This window comes from Pungitius pungitius, chromosome 1, assembly GCF_949316345.1.
Source record: "Pungitius pungitius chromosome 1, fPunPun2.1, whole genome shotgun sequence".
Lineage (NCBI taxonomy): Eukaryota > Metazoa > Chordata > Actinopteri > Perciformes > Gasterosteidae > Pungitius > Pungitius pungitius.
The window spans coordinates 10,027,417-10,042,920 of record NC_084900.1 but is presented as its reverse complement, the minus strand read 5'-3'; the positions used below and the strand labels follow the sequence as shown (position 1 = coordinate 10,042,920).

Here is a 15,504-nt window from a genome sequence, read left to right as displayed (position 1 = left end):
TTTTATTATTTTGAAATTGTTGCTCAGCAAAACAAATGAACGAGGCAAATGAGCAGTGGAGCACACCGTGTTGTGTTTTTGAAGCATGTAGTGCTGAGTGGTGCACCCAGGTGGCAAAGTTTGTTTCTGAAACGTGGAGCCAATGCGGAAGGACTTGAACTTAATTCTTTCTATTGCCATCAGGGGGATATTGTGACAGGCCAGAAGGATTTGTGTAAAAAAAAGCATGAATAGAAGGGTCAGAGGCAGAATATCTTGTCTATCCATCATCTACATTCATTACCATTACCAATATACAGTCACACTTGAAAGACTTGTACAATTTAGTATTTCATTTTCACATATAAAATTGTGTCAAAAAGATTATTACGTCACAATAATGACATGTTTGACACTCAAAAACATCAGATGATCTGGAATCTTTATGTATGAGTGCGGTTTTGAACACATTTTCCGAGAACTTGTTTGTTTTGCAAACAACTAACAGAAGCTGACGAGCAAAAGGGCCTTTAAATAGTGATCCAATGAATTAAGTTAAAGTCTTGGTGTACGTTAAAGACGTACAGAGGGTCTTATATCTGACTTTAGTCCTTTAACTATTCTCTCTAGGTCATACCTTCGTTCCAGTTTTCCTTTCCTTGATAAAACAGCTTGTATTTATACAGTTACAGTCACATGCTGCTTCAACACGTAGTCACAAGAAAGACACAGTGACAAAATGACCTCAGTGTCTGCTTGGTACCCCTTTGAAGCACATACACTCCTACGGCTTTATAGCTGAGTATGTGCATTCGGTCTCAAGGTTGTTCCTTTGTCTTCTAGATCTGCTGATCTTGTGTTCTCTTACTGCCGCATATTGGATGTTTGGTTCGTTTCGGTCATCCTAACAAAAAAAGAAAAAACGCAATTTTACATTATAGACACTAAAACCGTGTAATGAATCACTACTGTACCTAAATGTTTGAATGATAAACAGTTAACCTACCTCTGCATTTGGTGTGGAGGGAGCTGAACATCTTGCATGAGACTCTGAAAAAGAAAGAAAAGTGGTCACACTAAAAGACCGTGTGAAGTGAGCACACACTGTCAGACACAGAAAAAAACAATTACAATACCTGTATCTTCACAGCGGTTTCTCTTGTTCATCATGCAAAGTAAGAAAACCAGAAGGACATTAAGTATGATGGTAAATGCTAGAGCTCCACTCAAGAAATAAACAATGATATGAGAGTCCTCCTCATCTGTAGAGAAACAAAAACAGGAGACAGTACACATTAAGTCTTAATGGGAGACACAACAGTTGAATCTAAAGATATCAAAATTATGTCATATGTAAAATGTATTTAATTGATATTTTGCCTTTAAAAGTATTTTACAGACTATTTGGGTTGGAATGAATAACAAATCCTCTGACCGAAAACCTCACCTTTAAAGTCCAGCTTGGTCCTGTTTCCAAACAGAATGTGTCCACACGAGGCAACAGCACAGTAGTAGGACCCAGCATGAGACGGATTCAGGCTCTCCATCGGCAGGTTGTAGTCACAGGTGTGTGTTTGTGTGTTGGGTTTCCTCTCACACTGATCAGTGCTGCCTCCATCAGTGTAAATGAGTGCTGGATGAGATTCCTCGGAGTCTTTGAACCAGTAAACACTGTGTTGTCCATCACAGGTCCCAGTTTGTACTGTACAGTTCAGAGTCACAGAGCCTCCTGGCTGGATGGTCTCTGATGGTGACTGATGGAGCAAAGCTGGGATGTTTGTACTAGAACCCTGCACACTGACAACAGTGCCCTCTGCAAAAGTCAACACATATGAAGTGATATATGCACAGTAGTAAGTTGCTGTGTCTGAAATTTTTAAATCAAAAATTGTCAAGTGATTTTGACTGACTTTTTGACCGACTTCATTTGAATTCAGTGTAAAGCGTTGATTGTTCTCAAATTCATGATGAAAATTGCCTTTTGTGTTGTATGAATAGCAGGAGGAGACCAGCTTTGGTCTCTGTCCCGGCGTTTGCTTAAACCAGTAAAGCCATGCTCCTTCTTTATCCTGATAGAAACATTCCAAAGTAATGTTGCCTCCAACATCGACTGATGCAAATCCTCTTTCTTGACGCACAGGTGACAACAATTTTAGATCAGTTGCATGAGCTGAAGTGAGAAGAGATACCAAGCAAATAGAACATTTTATTATATACACTATATTTATTCATAAATGTGTATAATTTTAAGCAATTCCAACAAAGTTAAAACAAAAAAACAACTAAAAAAAGCAAGCAAAGCAAATATGCAATTTTTTATTTTATACATTAATATATTATTTAATCTATAATATATATGTTTAAGATACAAAAACACAACTCACCCATTTTCAACAAGAACAACCATGTCACATAGACGGCAAACTTTGGAGATGTCATCGTGTTCAAATTCTTGTGTTGAATGAAGAGAATCTCAATACTTTCTTCACTCTTCAGAGACAGACTGCGTTTGATTGGCCAACCCCATGTGACTCTGTGTGCTGTACGTCCTACTGAGGAAACACTCGTCCTTACATCTATAGAGTAAAGTTAGGTTGAAAACATTTTCATTTGGTGAGAATGATATCTGTAGAAGCAGAGGCTCTCTATCTTTGTATATTAGATAGCATTTGGGAAAAATAGATCCCAGGCATGTACAATATTATTTCAGGACAACATTGGTGTGTGGAATGACGACCCCCTCCATTACTAGACTTTTTTACAATGAAGTCACACACACTCAGTGGATTTAATGTTTATTGAATTGATTGCTTGGTATAGATTTTGAAAGCTGGGTCAGCTGTTATTACTATTATTTCTTGTCTTCTTTTTGTTTCTTTTGTTAAATGGGGGTGGAATGACATGTTAAAATCCTCTCCAAGGCACGCTTTTTTGGTTCTGTGAGGTACTGAAGGGTTGAGGGGAGTAAAGAGAACTAAAGTAGTAGTTAACGCTGGATATTATACATATTGGTAAGTATAACTATAAAGAAATATATATTTGATATGATTGATTTTAGTATTTCTGGAATGTGTGTATTATGTGTTCATCTGGCCGAGGTGATTGTTTGGCAGGTAGGTGGCTGCAGCTGTGGTCCTTCTCAGTGGCCGGCTATACAAAGCTGCCAGGACCACATGCACAGAAGTGAGAATCCAGCTTGGAAAAATAAAAGTTGCAGATGTCACCTTATGGGCTTCCACTATGCCATGTACTGTATTTTGTCCTAATTGTTGGTAAAATAAACACTGGTATGGTATGCGCTCTGTGTCAGTCATGCTACTTGCTAACTACGGCTAATGTGAAGGGCACCGTTTTGTTTGTTTGTTAAAGTAAGTTCTTTGTTACGGTAAAGTAAATATCACCTTTTGATTTTAACTATTATTATTATTATTATTAAATAAAGCTCTGTCGTGAATTAAGTTAGAAACACTCACCAAGTACTCGGTGCCTTTCCCCGGTAGCCTCCTATCTCCCTGTTGGTACGCTGCCGACTTGGTTAAAACCTTGTTTAGTACTAGCCAACCAGATGGGGGCACCATTTCCGTATAACAATTGTATCGGTTCTGTCAAAAATGTAATACTGTTCTTGCGCAGCAGCTCTCCAGCAGACGAGCAAGAAGCCATACGGGCTAAATCAGCACTAGGCCTTACCTCTTCTCAGACGTGAGCTCGTAAGGCTCCCAGCTGGCAGAGAGCTCGTCCATCCCTCCCCGTCACCTGCAGTGTTGCCAAAAGGTGGACGTAGTGAGCAGTGTAAATAAATGCAATGGTGCGAGATGTAGCACAGTGACCTTTGATGTTTTCAGACATCAAGGAAAACCCACACCTACCGGGAATATTGTCTTTAGGCTACACAACGTTGGGTGAATACAACTATTTTGTGCTGAAAGGCAGCTATATACTATTTACATTACTATTCATAATGTCGCTGGTAAGGTATTATAAAAGCAATAAGATACTTGAGTCAGTACTTTATCATGGATAATGCTACAGTTCAAGGGTTTGCTGGCCCTCCACAACGTGTCGGTAGCAGTAACATTGTCGACAGAGTACAGCCTCTTGTACCGTTTGGCTTTACTCTGTTGTGCTATCCCTGCTGCAATATTGCAGTTTATAAAGCAAGATTGCATTTCCTTCATTTGCATTTAACACATAACCCTCATTTTCTAGAACTGTTCTCAGAAAATGCTTCTCTTTGCTTATGACTTGTGACTGGGCCAGTCTTCCTCTGTTCAAGCTAGGAGTGAAGTTTCCACCATCAGAAACCTGTTCTCAGCAGTTCACACCTTCTCTACAGAAGCAGTCAGAGCGAGGTAATGCGCAGCGGTGGCTAGTTTGAGGTAGCATGCCCTGTTACATCTCTGGTTAGAAAAATGTATTGATAGACCAGAGGGGATTTTTGAGCATGTTCAGCTTATGTCTGCATCCAATGCTAAATGTCACGGTTAATTTCACGTCTTTACACAAAATAAATATTAAATAAACATAAATCACATATTTATGGAAGACAAATGACAAATATCTATTTGTCAGGAAGAACAAGACCCAACAATAAATGTATAAAAGCATTTTATTTCCTTTTTAAAATAATATGTACTGTAGTCCATTGACAGACCTTACATAGTACACATGAGGAAGTGCTAGGTTGACTTCCTATTCATAGATGTATACATATACACAGAGTTCCTGGATGTGTTTTGAACTAGTCTATGTACCACCAGGTAGGAGATCTGCATTTGATCAGTCTTCAATCTCTTTGATGTGTCTTCATTGCAGAGATGACACTTTTCATCTCCTTTGACAATGTCTGATGTCAGAATAAACAACAGAGTCTCCACTGTATTTCACTGTAGCTTTAGTGGGTGAGAGGCTTCTGGGGGCCAAACAGACCAGTGCATAGATGAGTTCATCATATGTCTGCAAGAAATGGAATTCTAATGAATAAAAGTTTTTCTGTAAGATGGCCATGGGATATCAAACTGAAAACATCCTATCCAGCTGGAACTGTGGGTGCTGAGACAAACTCCTACCTGGTGGTCTTCAGAAGATCTATCAGTAGCATCTGGAGAAACAAAGAGATAACTATAGTTAACTCCAGTGACCCTAGGTCTTCAATAGGGGGTCCGAAGAGATACTTCAAGGGGGGGGGGGGGGTGGTTGCGAAATGATAAGACTTTTTTTTTATTGTATTCATTTTTTTTCCTCCATAAATTTAAATATCTATTAGCTCAGTTTTGTATGCAAGACGTATGTTTATTAATGGCCTTGCATGTTAAAAACAAAAGTGTCAATGAATATATACTGTATGAACCTGTGTATTCTTTGAATAGTTTAGTATTGAATACACAACAACAGGGTAGCTATGTTTATACATGGCACTAGGTTCAGTATAATAAAGACACAATTGTACGCAATTTATATAGTAGGGGGTCCCTGCTCCATCTCGCCATCAGTTTGGGGGACATTGAAGACAAACAGCTGATGAATTTGGTTTTAAATATCTGAGGAATGTCCATATCAGGATGATTGTCATAGTCCCCAGAATGCTGTTCGACAGCATTAGAGCAACTACAGCTGAGCTCAGCTCAGTCGGTGACAGCATTGTCTGGTAAGGGAAATTAAATAATTACTGATATCCTTTTACAAATAACGTGTATTTTCTGGGCCGAGTACTTCCAGCCTATTCATCCAAAACGCACACATGAGTTTGTTAAAAGATCACATTTCATTTGCCCATTGGGGGGTAAACAATTTCCTGCACGCCGAAAGAAGCCTTAAATATAATTCATTGTACACATTGCTAGCTACACCAGAACACGAGAAATAGTGTCCGTTGACCTTCTACGCCGTATATCGATGTAAAATTGAAACCTGATTGGTTTGGAAATGTGTAACCTCTAAAATTATCAATGTGATTCACTTTAATTTTTTGTTCCTCAGCTTTAACAACTTTTTTGTGTCCTAACAATACCAGAATTGAAACATGTAATGTTTTTCATAACATCCATCTATCCCAAAACTTAACAAAACTAAAATTGTTATTTAGATTTGAATATGTTTCCAATGCTATTCATACACCTTATGACATTCTGTATAAATTGTATTCATTTGTTGCCCATTGTGGAAACTACATACGTATATATTGTGTGTGAGTTGCTTTATGAAGGCCAACACATTTCCCTTCAGGACATTAATAAAGCTCTTCTAATCTAATTAAAAACGTATGAATGTTGCAAAGCAAATCACAATAACTGTTCTAATTTCTGCTTGGTCTGATGATCACAATTTGGTCTACAAAATGTCTGAAATGATATTTAGCATCTTTAATCAAAATATTACAATGAACAAATAATTCATTCTTGACATAAAGTAGAATTGTTGATGACATCAGTAAATATAAACACATTCTTTCAACTCTAGCTGATTTAACTTAATTTGGGGGTTTTCCGTATGTTTTTTTGTAATTTAAATATTTATGATTTACTGGTATTTGCTGGAAATTGAAAGTTCCGAGTACTAAAACTTCTTCCTTAGTTTATATTAATCCTGTTCCCACTTCCAAACCGTGTCCCTCCACATGAAGTCACAATACAGTAGTAAGTTCCAGCATCTTTAGAAGGCCGTACCGTATCTGATGGTAGTTGTCCGTGCAGTGGTCCTGCCGTACACCTGGTTTACTCGCAATTATTTGAATAATTTCTAGGAATTAAATGCTCTATACATCTTTTATGTTGCGCATTCTGTACACATGTCATCCATTGTAGTGTCTCCATCCCGGGAGAGGGATCCCTCCTCTGACGTTCTCCCTAAGGGTTCCCCCCTTTTTTTTCTCCATGGAAGGTTGATCACTTGATTATTCATCACCTGCATTTATTACTACTGAACAATATACAATTAAGTTATTCCATCACACTTGAAACAACTTTATATTCACATATAACATTGTATCTAAAAGTATTATTACACCACAATGATGACATGTTTTACACTCAAAAACATCTGCTGATCTGACCTTCAAATAGTGATCCATTTAATTAACCTAACAACTTGGTGTAACTTAAAGCTAAAGGCATAGACTCATCGTTCTGAAGAGGGTCGGATTTTAGTCCTGTAACTGTTCTCTCTACCTTCGTCATACCTTCCTTCCAGTTTTTTTACTTTCCTTCATGAAACAGCCTGGCTTTATACAGACATCAGTTATACAGTTACAGTCACATGCTGCTTCAACATGTTGTCACAAGAAAGACACAGTGATAAAATGACCTCAGTGTCTGCTTGGTACCCCTTTGAAGCACATACACTCCTACTGCTTTATAGTTGAGTATGTGCATTCGGTCTCAAGGTTGTTCCTTTGTCTTCTAGATCTGCTGTTCTTGTGTTCTCTTACTGCCGCATATTGGATGTTTGATTCGTTTCGTTCACCCTAACCAAAAAAGAAAAACCACAATATTTTACATTATAGACACTAATACCGTGTCCTGAATCACTACTGTACCTAATTGTTTAAATGATAAATAACAGTAACCTTACCTCTGTATTTGGTGTGGAGGGAGCTGAACATCTTGCATGAGACTCTAAAGAAGAAAGAAAAGTGGTCACACTATAAGACCGTGTGAAGTGCACACACACTGCCAGCCACACAAAATAGTTTTTACAATACCTGTATCGTCACAGCGGTTTCTCTTGTTCATCGTGCAAAGCAAGAAAACCAGAAGGACATTAAGGACGGTGGTAAATGTTAGAGCTCCAATCAATAAATACACCAAGATACGAGAGTCCTCATCTGTAGAGAAACAAAGACAGTACACAGCTTAAGTCTTACGGGGAGACAACAGTTGAATGAAAAGACATCAAAATGATGACATATATCAAATATATTTACATAATAATTTGCTTTTAAAAGTATTTTACAGATTATTTGAGTTGGAGTAAATAACAAACCCTCTGATCAAAAACCTCACATTTAAAGTCCAGCTTGGTCCTGTTTCCAAACAGAATGTGTCCACACGAGGCAACAGCACAGTAGTAGGTCCCAGCATAAGACGGATTCAGGTTCTCCATCGGCAGGTTGTAGTCACAGGTGTGTGTTTGTGTGTTGGGTTTCCTCTCACACTGATCAGTGCTGCCTCCATCAGTGTAAATGAGTGCTGGATGAGATTCTTCAGAGTCTTTGAACCAGTAAACACTGTGTTGTCCATCACAGGTCCCAGTTTGTACTGTACAGTTCAGAGTCACAGAGCCTCCTGGCTGGATGGTCTCTGATGGTGACTGATGAACTAAAGTTAGGATGTTTATACCAGAACCTTGCACACTGACAGTAGTTATCGCCAAGAAATCCAATTGGTATGTATAACTGCTCACACAGTAGTAAGTAGCTGAGTCATTAACTTGCAGATCTGTTATTGTCAAGTGATTTTGATCATTTTCAGTATCCACTGTGAAGCGTGGATTTTTGAATTTAGCATAAAATGTAGATTCTTGTACCATGTAGGAGGTTGAGATAAGCCTCGGTTTCTGTCCAAGAGCGTGTTTAAACCAGTAACGCCTTGCTGCTGAACCGGCGTCATTGAAACATTTCAAAGTTACGTTTTCTCCAGTTTGAACTGATAGAAAACTATTCCCTTGATGAACAGATGAGGAGGAATCCATGTCGGTCGTCTGAACTGAAGCGATACCAGAAAAGAAGCGATTACACTTTATTTTACTATGAATCAACACATTTGAAGCAGTGCCATCAGGAGTGGCCACACACTTTAAAAGATTCAAACTGTAGTCTCAAAAAACACAACTCACCCATTTTCCCCAAGAACAAACATGTCAGGTAGAAGATCCATTTTGGAGATGTCATCTTGTTGAAATGTTTGTCTTGAATGAGAACAATCTTCATCCTTCTAAATTGTTCACTCACAAGACTGTGTTTGATTGGCCAACAAAAAGTGACAGTACATCCTACTCAGGAAACGCGATCACATGCTCACTGCCACCTATTGAGTCAAATTAGTTTATTGCCAACTTGGTCTCATAATTCAAAATTCAAATTCTGTTAAGCAACTTAAAATCAGTGGAAAATAACTCATATTTGAAGCAAACATGTTTTAAGCAGTTTCTGCAAATATTCCTTTCTTGATTTCTATTGATTTCTATTATTCTCTCGATTTCTTTATAAGATGAAGACAAACTATGTATGCTATGTTATATTCACTCATTGAGGCATAACACCAAATGTTTCTACATAGAGTGCATTGGAATGTGAGGGAGAGATAAGACAGAGAGGTTTCAGGTTACTGCAGCAGTTTCACACTTGGATGTGAAGAGGATGAACCAGGAGGAGACACTTTGAAGAAGAAGCCAATGACATTCGAATGCAACAAAAGACGCCCTGCCCGGGAGTTTTCAAAATACCAAACTGAGAGAAGAACTAAATAGAAATTACTACTCACATTGTATTTCATTTTGTAAATTGTATTCCTTATCACTTTATTTAGTTATTAAATACTTTTTGATTTTTAAAATTCGAGCCAGGTGACTCTTTTGATTCATCGTAGTGTGATCTCCCTCGAGGGGCCTTCCGAACCCTATCACTGTCTACGCCTACGGCTGCTATTTTGCACCAAAACACAACGGTGTTTGGTGGTCCAACGTGAGTAGATCTTATTTCATGGTTGATTTGGAGGAAAAATAATGGCTCAAAGTTGAAATGTTTTCAGGGTGATAAGCCCCGGAGCCTCTCCGTCACGTCTACTGCGAATGACGTAATTCCTGCGAATTGACCAGAAATGACCCCCCCGAAAGTACCCGCTGCTGTTAGTGCGTTTGAAGTGAATCATACGCGTCACGTTGCATTTGGTGTGAATGCACCATTATGGTCGCATGCACTCTACTTTAGTCACAAAGGTTAACATAGAGAAATGGAAAAGTTGCTGAGGAATCCAGTCTTAATTGTCCTACCAAAAGCTTTAAGATGGAACAAGTCTCAAAGTGTTCAAGGCACTTTTTTCTCCTACACTTGCTCTCCCTGAAAGGATTATTACACACTGGGTGAACAAAGACACCATCGAACATGATGAACAAGTGGCAGCACCACCGTCTAAATCTGGACCTAGGAATGACAAGCATTCAAAGCTTGAAATTGAAAATTTACTTAAGGACTGGTTGGGACCTGTCCAATGTTGATTCCCACTACTGCAGAAGCACAGAGACCTACCGAAACACACAACCATCTCCCAACTACATTGTGAATATCAACAGGCTGCCACTCAAACGTAGACTTCAGGCACAAAAATACTTTAATTACCAAAATAAAAAATAAAATTGCGTTGGGGCAACACGCAGACCAGTAACACACCGACATGGAAAACACATACAGACTACTCACGAAACACATTCAATGGACTGACAAGAGACAAGCAACACACATGGTTTAAAGGTGATTGGACACGGCAAACAATCACAGGGGATGAGACAGGGCAGGGCAGGAAGTGAAGTTAACCCAGGGACACGTGAGGCAGGAAACTACAAAATGAAACAGAAAACAAACCCACACAGTGACACAGGCAGCTCCAATATTTCACTGATTTGTTCCACGAAGAGAACTTTCCCATTTTCATTCTGCAAAAGGATTAGTTCACTGTCCGTTTGGACAATGAATTTGCAAGCTGCTGTGTCCAAAAATCTAAACCAGCAGCCTGTATTACAAAACAAAACCGCAGGTTCCAAACTTTACTCTCTCTATATTTGGGGCGATTCGGAGGGTGACCTGAATAGCGAGGTATTTGCACAGCATATTACTATCAAACGCAAAGTAGTTACGGATATCGTCAACCCAAGAGACTATGTTATCGTACCGTGGACTGTAAAAATCAGGCCATCACCTCACCATGTGAAGCGTGATGATTTCTTGCAACTGAATGGATCTTACTTTGGTAGCATCAGACCAGGTACAAATCGGTCACGACCCCAGGCTCGTGAGTATGTTTTCCTGTTGTCTGTTAGTGCCGGTTGCCGAGCAACGAGGACAGGCGGGGAGTTCCAGGGTTACCGGTGCCCGCTTCCACCTGCTGCCAATCAAGCAACACACCTGGTCCTGATCATCGTTAGTCACCATACTTAAACCGAGACCTGACATCCAGGCCCTACCGGATTGTTAGACATAGTTAAACTCAGCTAACACTTGACTTTTAGTGTACGTTTATGCTGACATTTACGGTATTTGAGAAATGGTGCCTTTGAACTTGCAATTATATAAACATGTACTAAAGTGTTCGGCATTCAAGTGTCGGCTGAGTTGACCACGGATATCCGAGTGTCGGCTGAGTTGACCGCAGTCTAGAGCTGCCGAAGTGGGAACCGCAAGCCCTAGTATTCCCAAAAAACTCAATCTGTGTCAAAATAGTATCTGCAGATAACCCATGTTGATCGATTTGATCCGCTAATGCTAGCATGCTATCTCGGAGCCCACTGATGTCTTTCATTATGTCAACACTCTCACGTCCCTTAGCCAGCCTTTTTTGCACACGGCTCTGTTGTCTGTTCTGAATGTGAGAGATAGCCACGCCCCCTGATTTGCATATAAGAACATGAAATGAAATACAGCGCCATTATGAAATACAGCGCCATTATGAAATAAAGTGCCTTTATGAAATAAAATCCCATTATAAAATACAGTGCCATTATGAAATAAAGTGCCATTATGAAATAAAGTGCCATTATGAAATACAGCGCCATTATGAAATAAAATGCCATTATGAAATACATTGCCATTATGAAATAAAGTGCCATTATGAAATAAAAAAATGTGTACTTAATAAAATAAAAGTACCATGAAATGATTGAATGTATTTAATATGTATGTATTTATTGCCTCATTTATTCATTTCATGATGTATTTCAAATGCATGTTTCATTTATTTATGTATTTATTCATTTATTTAATTTTGAATAAAACGGCATTCCATATTCTTGCTCTAAAGTAAATTTCCTCTTGTATGAGAGAAAAGAATGCTAAATTTGGGGCAAATGGGAGGGCGACCTGAATAACGAGGTATTTGCACACCTTCAGTATCGCCATTTTGATTGTGAAAACAAAGACAATCTACGTATAATTCAATGAAAGTTCCTCTTCTGTGGAAAGATGTTATTTTACCTAATTGAGAGGGTGTTAGCCTTTTTTGAGAAAGATTTGATTTGAAAATGGGATATGGAAATGCCAAATTAGTTCTGACATAAAGAACATTAACTAACATAAATACAAGGCCCCGTTAACAACTCATTACAAACCATTGATGGAAATTCATCTCATTTTGTTCAATTAAAAAGGTAACAGGAAGCCAGCAGGCTCTTTCACCTGCTCAAGGTTTAGGGTGTAAAACAGGTCTGAATGAATATTTTTAGGTTACAAAAAAGCTCCTTTCTGTTCCAGTCACTACTTGTTGGTTGGGGTCAACCTACATCTCATGTGTAAACATGTGTAAAGAAGCTCCTGATTTGAATACTCACACTAAAAATGTTGCACTTCAAAGTGCTGCAAATTGTGATTACATTTATTTTTTATCATCGATTCATTAATTTCACATACAAAAACCCACATTTGGTTATAGAAAAAAACAATGAATCAGAACGGTAAAGGTATACGATGATCTAGTCGTCTGAGCTTCTGAATGTAAAAGAAAACATTTATTGATAAAAAGGATAGATTGTTTGAAGATAACTGCTTCTAACCATTCAGAGAAGAAATAAGTATTCTATTCATCCATATTACCAAAAAATAGAAATACAGGTGAAACTCGAAAAATTTGAATATCGTGCAGCTCATTACTTTCAGTATTTCAACTTAAAAGGTGAAACTAATATATAGGTATATATATATTATATAGCCATAATCATCAAAATTCTATCAATAAAGGCTTGAAATATCTCACTTTGCATGTAATGAGTGTATATAACATATTAGTTTCACCTTTCAGTTGAATTACTGAAAGTAATGAGCTTTTTCACAATATTCTAATTTTTTGAGTTTCGCCTGTATTTCATATTGTCTGCAGAGCAAGTAGAATCTTATTTATCTTCAAGTTATATAACAATCAAAAATAAAGTTGAAAAGAAAAACACTTGTCATATGTCCAGTTTTACTGCCTCACGCTATAGTAAACACATTCACTCCAGGTCTGATCCGTCTGTCTTCTTGATTTGATGTACAGATCGACACTTGAATAATACAGGGTTTCTTTGTTTTGGTAACCCTAGTAAAAAAGCCCATATTAGTTGATCAATATTACATGAATCAATATACAAGGAAAAATGCAATGGCTAAATGAAAAAGGTGTCTAAATTGTAGGGCAGCAGTTGAAAAGTTTTTTATTCACCTTTGCATTTGCCGTGGAAGAAGCTGGATATCTTGCTTGAGATTCTTGAAACAGAAAAAGCTCTTTAATCATAAAAGCTGCATTAAGTGAAACCAAGCTGCCAGATACAAACAGCTATAGTTACCTGTTCTTTGGCAGCTGTCTGTCTTGTTCATCACGCACACTGAAAGAGCCAGTAAAACAACTAGGATGTTGATGAATACCAAAGATCCACTTAAGAGATAGAAAAAGAAAGGAGAGACCAGATCATCTGTGAAGAGATTGAGGGCAGAAACATGTCTCTTTTAAGCACCAATTAGATACAACAACCTCGGCAAAACAAGTCACTAACCCTCAAAGTCCAGTTTGGTCCTGTTTCCAAACAGAATGTGTCCGCAGGAGACAACAGCACAGTAGTAGGTCCCAGCATGAGACAGATTCAGGCTCTCCATCCGCAGGTTGTAGTCACAGGTGTGTGTTTGTGTGTTGGGTTTCCTCTCACACTGATCAGTGCTGCCTCCATCAGTGTAAATGAGTGCTGGATGAGATTCTTCAGAGTCTTTGAACCAGTAAACACTGTGTTGTCCATCACAGGTCCCAGTTTGTACTGTACAGTTCAGAGTCACAGAGCCTCCTGGCTGGATGGTCTCTGATGGTGACTGAAGGAGCAAAGCTGGGACGGTCAAACCTGAACCCTGCACACTGACAACTGTGCCCTCGGCAAAAGTCACCGCATATAAAGCGCTATGTGCACAGTAGTAAGTTGCTGTGTCTGACATTTTCAAATCAATAATTGTCAAGTGATTATGACCTTTTTCCGTATGCATTGTGAAGCGTGGATTGTTCTCAAATTCATGATAAAAAGTGCCATTTACGTCAAACTGATAGAAGTTGGAAACCAGCTTTGGTCTCTGTCCCAGCGTTTGCTTATACCAGCTAAGCCGTGTTCCAAGATTAGTCCCATAGGAACATTGCAAAGTAATGTTGTCTCCAACATCGACTGATGCAAATTCTCTTTCTTGATGCACAGGTGACGACAATTTTAGATCAGTTGCATGAGCTGAAGTGAGAAGAGATACCAAGCAATCATGATTATTGTTATTATATAATTTTTGTATACATATATATAAATACATATATGTATACACACATCTATATATTTATTTATATATATATATGTATATGTGTATATACATATATATATACAGTATGTGTATATACATAGTGTATACATGTAAACATTTCCAACAAAAACAGTAACATAAACAATTCTAAATGTAATATATTACATATATTATGTATAAACTGAAAGTGAAAAGAAACAAAAGCACAACTCACCCATTTTCCACAAGAACAAACATGTCACATAGACGGCAAACCTTGGAGATGTCATCATGTTCAAATTCTTGTGTTGAATGACGATCATCTTAAAACTTTCTCTACTCTTTAGAGACAGACTGCTTGTGATTGGCCAACCCGATGTGACTCTGTGCTGTACGTCCTACTTAGGAAACACTCTTCCTTACATCTATAGAGTAACATTAGGTTGGGTTTCTTTGTTAAGGTAAAGTAAGTATCACGTTGTGATAGTAACAGTTCTAATTGTGTTTTAAGGTCAGGAAACTGTTGATGACATGCCAAAAGAACACTGACTGATGTCCAGAAAAATAGACCCTAGGTGTAAAGAGTATTGTACAATACTAAATACTTTCGTTTTCACTCAGTCGACTGTCAATATCATTATTGATGGAAAATTAAAATTCAGCTTTTCATGTACCAATGTTGCCCTGTGCAACTTGTTTCATTCTCCAATTGTTTTTGTTATGAATAAACAGTATTCCTATGTTGTTGTTTGTGACATGACAAAAAAACACTTACTGATGTCCAGAAACAAGCGTGGATTATTGTTGAATTCATGATAAAAAGTGCCATTTACGTCAAACTGATAGAAGGTGGAAACCAGCTTTGGTCTCTGTCCCAGCGTTTGCTTATACCAGCTAAGCCGTGTTCCAAGATTAGTCCCATAGGAACATTGCAAAGTAATGTTGTCTCCAACATCGACTGATTCAAAACGTCTTTCTTGGCGCACAGGTGACGACAATTTTAGATCAGTTGCATGAGCTGAAGTGAGACAAAATATGGAGTA

General features: G+C 38.2%; 3 protein-coding genes across 3 annotated transcripts; all 3 read right to left on the bottom strand.

Moving 5' to 3' along the window:
• LOC134127012 (Ig heavy chain Mem5-like) lies at positions 1-2,443 on the bottom strand. Its single transcript, XM_062561581.1, has 5 exons — positions 2,364-2,443; positions 1,422-2,149; positions 1,116-1,233; positions 986-1,029; positions 1-883 (listed from the first exon to the last, which is right to left on the bottom strand). The coding sequence occupies exons 1-5, from the start codon at positions 2,416-2,418 to the stop codon at positions 764-766; spliced, it is 1,065 nt and encodes a 354-aa protein (XP_062417565.1). The 5' UTR covers positions 2,419-2,443; the 3' UTR covers positions 1-763.
• Positions 2,444-6,885: 4,442 nt separating this feature from the next.
• LOC119222252 (uncharacterized) lies at positions 6,886-9,099 on the bottom strand. Its single transcript, XM_037478740.2, has 5 exons — positions 8,812-9,099; positions 7,980-8,681; positions 7,679-7,801; positions 7,549-7,592; positions 6,886-7,441 (listed from the first exon to the last, which is right to left on the bottom strand). Exons 1-5 carry the CDS (start codon positions 8,903-8,905, stop codon positions 7,322-7,324), a joined length of 1,083 nt encoding a protein of 360 aa, XP_037334637.2. The 5' UTR covers positions 8,906-9,099; the 3' UTR covers positions 6,886-7,321.
• A 3,944-nt stretch (positions 9,100-13,043) lies between these two features.
• LOC119222265 (immunoglobulin kappa light chain-like) lies at positions 13,044-14,754 on the bottom strand. Its single transcript, XM_062562093.1, has 5 exons — positions 14,697-14,754; positions 13,711-14,418; positions 13,504-13,629; positions 13,380-13,423; positions 13,044-13,256 (listed from the first exon to the last, which is right to left on the bottom strand). The coding sequence occupies exons 1-5, from the start codon at positions 14,752-14,754 to the stop codon at positions 13,143-13,145; spliced, it is 1,050 nt and encodes a 349-aa protein (XP_062418077.1). The 3' UTR covers positions 13,044-13,142.
• Positions 14,755-15,504: the final 750 nt, after the last annotated feature.